General features: G+C 58.8%; 1 protein-coding gene across 1 annotated transcript in view; it reads right to left on the bottom strand.

Annotated features, from left to right (window-relative positions):
* Nucleotides 1-6,211, bottom strand: part of CNTN3 (contactin 3) — a 37,329-nt gene that overhangs the window by 24,872 nt on the left and 6,246 nt on the right. Inside the window, exon 5 of the mRNA XM_011385909.1 lies at nt 5,555-5,748. Within this exon, the coding sequence (XP_011384211.1) occupies nt 5,555-5,748 (194 nt within the window). The remainder of the gene's footprint in view (nt 1-5,554; nt 5,749-6,211) is intronic.

Raw genomic sequence — 6,211 nt, 5'->3', positions numbered from 1 at the left:
TCTCTGTCGCGGCTTCCTCGGCTTGGGCCTGAATTCCTGAGTCCTGGGAGAAGGTGGCCGTGGGGACCGACGGCCGGAGTGAAGCACTCATCAGACTCTGAGGCTGCACATCCCCTTTCATCAACGTGGACTCTCCTTCCTCTGTCCTTCTCGGGGTTACTTAGGAATCCATCCCCAGGACCGAGCCCTCGGTGTCTCTGACCTTTCGAGAGTCTTCAGGCTGTATGAGCGCGTCTGCTCCCTGGAGGGGGCCACGGCCCTGTAGAGAGCTCGCATTTTCCGTGAAGTTGCTGTGTGGTCCGTCAGGGCTCTGGGGTGAGTGCTGATCCCCCTGTTATTTGCTCATTTTGAAAGCATTTGGGTAAAAGAGACCAGAGCAGGACCTCCGTTATGTCCCCAGACACAGGGTATACCTTCTGGGCACGCCGGCCAGCTTTGTTTCTGGAAGGGAGAGGGAGGAGCTTGATACGGGCTGTCGCCTCCCTTCACTGTTGGTATTGATCGGCGAAGAGAGATATCACTTAGCTGGCGCAATAAAAACCAAACCACCTTCCCGAAGAAATGCAGTGAGGCTCACCAGCAAGGGAAATATATTTCTTAATTATCTTTTTACTCTGTGGGATGGAAGAAGGAAGCAATTAATTAAGATGTGAAGGTGGCAGGCCCACTGATTTTTTTTCAAGCACCAACATGAAACTGAACAGGTGAATATGTAAATGAAACGTAAAATTTAGCAAAAATTAGGAGGCATTTTGTGCCTCTCTCGACATGATGTTTGTCTCGCTGCTCACCAGCGCTCGCTCCTGCCTCGAGTGGGGAGGACACGGCGTCGAGAGCCGTCGTCACGAGGGCTCCCTGCGTCGGCCACGTCAGAGCAGCGTCTGCCACGTGGCTTCTGCTCTGGGACGTGAACTCCAGTCAGGGCCGCGGATGTGCACACGTGGACGGGTCGTCCGTGCGAGTGCAGTGGAGGGTGTGGAAACCGCAGGGCCCGCCCGCGGGAGGGAGGCGCGGTGTCCAGCCTGCTGCGCAGGCGCAGTGCCGGCCACGTCATTTCCTCGTCACTCTTGACCTGATGTATTTTAATGGTGTGTCGTCTGGACCGTCAGACTTTCTGATTATTACACCCTCACGGCAGAGCAAATGCTCCAAAGTAAACTGCCCATTTTTACTAAGATTTGCCTTGAATTATTATTATTATTATTTTTAAATTAACACTTGTCACCCCCTATCTTTTTGTAGCATTGGACGGATAAATGTTTGCTTTTTTTTTCATTTACGTCCTTTTACTTAAGGCCTTGGCTTTGGCCATAACGCTGTTTTCACGGGTTTTCCTACAAGCACCTCTTGCGGGGCTCCCACTGGGGGTGGGTTCGGGCCCAGGGTCTTCATACATATCACGCTTGATAGACGCAGACGCGGATTTCAGTTACGTCAAGTGGGAACGGGTGTCTCCATGCCTGGCTGAGCAAACGAGCCCGTTCTCGTGCACGTCCCTCTCCCCAGCGGGCACTCAGGTCCGTGCTTTTGTCCCCAGACAGCTTTGTGGGAGGGGTCGGGCTTCAGGGAAGATGGTTGAGATGAACAAAATAACGTCTCTGGTCAAATCCCCTCTTATGGGCTCAGTGCTGGTGTAGTCTCTCCATGACCCTTCCAAGTCAGCCGGTGTCTGAGTCCGGGCAGAAAGATAAAGTGTAAAACGCTGCGTGTGAGAGGCTTAGGGGCTGAGCATCACCGCGGCCGTGTCTGTGGGGAGCGACGTGCCTCAGGCCCACACTGAAGGCGCACGTGCAACCTTTGGCCCACTTCTGCAATGTGAAAGAACTGTTATTTTCAAATGTTTCATCCTCGTGCCCCGGTAGATCTGTGAAATAAAGCAAGTCGAAATGACCACACCCTCTATGGCCCGCGAACAACCACTTTCAGAGGTGGCCTCTCCCCCACGGCGGTGTCCAGCAGGAGTGGCCTCTGGGGCTGTCAGTGGGGGCCAGCCGGGTAAATGAACGGCAGGCTGGTGGTCGCCACCGAGCCTCTGGCCGCTCCCGGTGACGCCTGTCCACGCACATCCTCGTCCGTCACAGATCGGTCCATGGGACGCACGCAAGGCTGTGCCGCCTGGCCCCTGACGGCCTTTGTCCCGGAGGTCCCCGCACGCCACGCTCCCAGGGCAGAGCTGTTTGCCATCTGCAGGTCCCAGAGCTCCTGTCCCCGTGGGCCCCGGGCCCACACTCCTCCTCTGTGATGCGTGTGTTTGCTCTGGACACCGGGTTTCATAGCTTTGCTCAATCTACGGTTCTCCGCCGGGACCTGGGGTTGGTGTCTTCACCTGCACACAACAGATTGGATCTGAACTGCTGGAGCTTTCTGCGTGCACAGTTTTCCCCTAAAACGTGTGTTTTTTTAATGAATGAATACTGAACATGCACGACAGTCCCAACGCGAACTGGCCGAGTCGCTGAAAGCTACGCGTGAGGCTTTCGGCCCATCCCCCTCGACGCATGGTCCCTACTGTGCGCCCTCCAGCCTCCTCTCTCACATTCGCTGCTCTTGAAAACCGTGTGTCCGTGAACGTGCTGGGTATTCACGTGGCTGCTGCCAGGAGCGCACAGTCGGGGTGGAGCCGCCAGCAGAACCGGCGTGCTGGTGGCCTGTGCTCAGGGTGGCGTCGCCATGGAGCTCGCTGCTTCACGCTCGCCGGAGCGCATTGTTACTGACGGCGCGAGTCGCTGAAGATCCCTGGGCCACGAGCCGGCGTGTCAGGGAAGGACGGAACCGGCGACGCTGGGGCGAGGTCCGCCCCTCGGGCTCGCGTCCGGGGCTGGCAGACACGACGCGGTGTCTCCCGCCGCCCGCGGAGCAGGGGCGCCTCCGTGACTCCGGAGCCTCACGTGGTCTTAGAAATCTGCTCCGAGAATGTGTGGCGTACGTCAAAATCAAATGACGCTGGGCGTCTGGTCTCCGTCGTATGTGTCTTTAGCATTAGCTCAATCAGAGAGCGTTGTATTAGACAAAAGATTATCAACAATTTAAGACCCAAGATAAACCCCATCATACAGCAAAGGAAACTACTGTTTCAGAGCAAATTCTCTGCCTGAGAATTAAAGTTAGGACAAGAGCTGGCTCAGAGAAGCAGCCTTTTCTGGAGTGGATGAGGGGTCTTCATGAAGGTGACACTCCACTCTCGTCCCCAGGAGAGGCCAGCGATGAGCCGAGCACGGAGCAAAGCGCTGGCGGGAGACGGGCTGACGCCTTCTCTGCTGCGATGGGAGGAATTAACGACTCGCAAAAAGGGCACCTAATGAAATAGCGAAGGAAATGCTAACAGCTCTCAGCAGCTGGCGAAGTTGCTCAAAGCCTTGAATCAGGCCGAAGGACGAGGCAAAGGGACCCCTAAGACGGAGCACGCCGGTGACAGGACACGGAGGAGGCGCCGACGGCGTGCTTCGCGGTGGCCAGGCGTCGAGAGATCTCGTTTTGTTTTCTTTCAAAAGGCCATCGAATTAGGTTTCCCAGCTGCCGTACAAGGCACACGAGTGGGCGGCTTGAAACAGCGGCACTTTACTGCCCCGCAGTCCCAGGGCCGGAAGTGTGGAACCGAGGCCTGTGTCCCGCGTCCCCCGGCCAGGGCCCTGCCTTGTCCCTTCCAGCCCCAGGCCTGCGGCTTCCTGGGCTGTGGAACCCCGGCTTCGGCTCCTGCCCACAGCGGCGCGTGTCCCTCTCCCCGGAGTCTGCGTCTGCGACGGGCGGTCTGGCCTCCGTGTGCCGGGCCCAGACTCTTCTAACGAGGACACCGGTCACATGGGGCCGGGGCAGCCGGCTCCAGCAGGACTCGCCGCGAGGGGACCGAGTCTGCAAAGCCCCACGTCCGACGAGGCCTCGCTCGCGGGCACGGACGCCAAGCCAGGACGGGAGGGTGCCTCCCTCACCGTCAACTGCCCGGCTCACGCTCAGCACGCGGCATGCCTGATGCCAGATGTGCATGTCCTACACCGAGCGGTCCTCACACGAGTTGGTGTCCTGTGACTCAACTCAATTCTGACGCCGTCTGCCTGGAGTTGGCTTCACAGTCTGCCGGCTCAGGACTCAGACCTATGCGACAGACCCCTCCAGATGCCAATCTCAAGTCTCACATCGTCACCTGTACTTCTGCCCGAGCGGCCACAAATTGGGGTGCCCACGGCCCTTCCTTGGGTTCAATGATTTGCTAGAATGGCTCAGGGAACACGGGGGTGCAGCCAGCCTGCCAGAGGAAGGGGTGCACGGTGAGGCCTGGGAGGCGCCAGTACAGGGGTGTCTGCCCCTGGGCAGCAGGGGGTGCACCACCCCAGCCCGCGGACTTCCTTCCAGCAGCAGCTCTCGGGCCCTGCCACGGGCTGCGCCTGATGGACCGTGAGCTGAACCGCCTGCCCGGTCCCCGTCCGGGAAATCACTGGGGGTGCCGAGAGCCCCGAGCCCCCAGCCACACCGGATCTCCCTGGTGCCAAGTGCCCGTCCTGCAGCTCTTGAGGGGCCACCAACAATCGCCTCATTGGAATGAAGTCACTTCTGTCACCCAGGAAATTCCAAGGGCTCTGGGCTCTGAGCCAGGAACCGGGAAGGGGACAACACAACCTGTCCTTCTGTAGTGAGGCGGCAGGACTTGACGAATCTTTGGGGTGGGAACAACTCGAGCCAGAACGTCCCCCCGTTACATTGCACACGGCCCTAACACGTGGACACGTATACAAACGTATCCTGGGAAGTCCCCACCATCGGTCTGTCAGAGGACGAGGCCCCCACGGCCCCACGCACCAGGACGCCCGAGCTGGGCCATGCAGCCACCCCTGGCCCGGCACGAACAGGCCTCCAGGGGCTGGCCTTGGGCTGCGGCCGTGCAGCCAGGGGACACGCAGTGTGGCTCTTTGTCTGTGGCTCACCCACACGGAGCCACTCCCTAACAGTTCTCAACGTGTCAACTCTCCTTGAGAGCTGTAACTGTTGGTCACACAGAGCCATCGCGAATGGGACAGGAAGCAAGATTCTAAAGCATTTGCAGTTTGGGGACACACAGACCTAGGCCTGAATATGTTTCACTGCTAACGAGCTCAGTAATCCTCAGTGAGTTAATAAACGTTCAGTAAACATTTCAAAGCCTTAGTTCATGCACCTATAAAACGAAAACTCTTGCCACTGACGCCTAGCACCATTTTGGGGATTAACTAAGTGAGCCTCGGGGGGGTGCACAGAGCAGGCAGTCAGCAAGGGGACCCGTCCAGCTTGTGTTGAAAATAAACACTCGTGCAAGGAAGCTGTCCCTTCCGTGGGTGACTAACGATAACATCGTCACTGACGGCGGCATTTCACGTAAATACAGCACACGTCGCTTTTCACCGAGATTACGATTTGTGGGTCGGAGTGAATCGGCTCCCTTCCTAGTCACTGCAAAAACAGTCAGGTCACGACGGGATGGGGGACCCGGATCCACGCCCACAGCATGCATCGCCTAGCGCTGGGAACGGGCCGCATGCTTCCGGGCCGATGCCGCGTCGGGCAGGCGCCAAGCGGCTCGACTCACCCCGCCGACCTTTGCGAAGTGGGCGCCATCGTCCCCGGCGTCCGCCCGGGCCCCGTTGAAGTACCAGGTGAAGGTGCCGCGCAGCAGGGGGTCGTGCCGCGCCTGGCAGGGCAGGACCACGCTTTCCCCGACGGAGACGTCCATGTCCGACGGAGCCAGAGTGATTCTCGTCGGCTCTGTTGGGGAGACGACAACGTTTCAGGGGAGACGGCGGGGTTCCCGTGTTGCGGAAAGCGGTTTCCACGGGCAGGTCGTTCATCTGACTTGTGGCGCGTGTGCTTCGTGGACACGCACAGGTACATGCAACGCGCCCATCTGCACGATTAAAAGTCTCTGGGACCGGAACACACCCCTCAAGTTTGGTCTACGACACGTTTCCTCGGATCCACAAATTCCTGTTAAAGAAATTACGGCACCTGGATTTGTAGGGTACACAGATTTAAACGCTGAAGGTCCCTGTAAACGAGTCGTCGCTACGAAACGAGCTCCGCCGGGTTACGCTGCTTCGCGCAAAGCAGAGGCAGCCGCAGAAGCCGCCGCGCCCCGCTAGGTGACAGCGCGTCGTGTCCCGGCGTGAACAGACCTGAGCGCCTGAGAGGCCGCCGAGGCGTGTGGAGCGAGTGCGGAGCAGGGGCCGGGACGAAGGCCCCGCCGCCC

Source organism: Pteropus vampyrus, unplaced genomic scaffold, assembly GCF_000151845.1.
Source record: "Pteropus vampyrus isolate Shadow unplaced genomic scaffold, Pvam_2.0 Scaffold825, whole genome shotgun sequence".
In the NCBI taxonomy this organism is placed as follows: Eukaryota; Metazoa; Chordata; class Mammalia; order Chiroptera; family Pteropodidae; genus Pteropus; species Pteropus vampyrus.
This window is presented reverse-complemented; position numbering and strand designations above follow the sequence as displayed.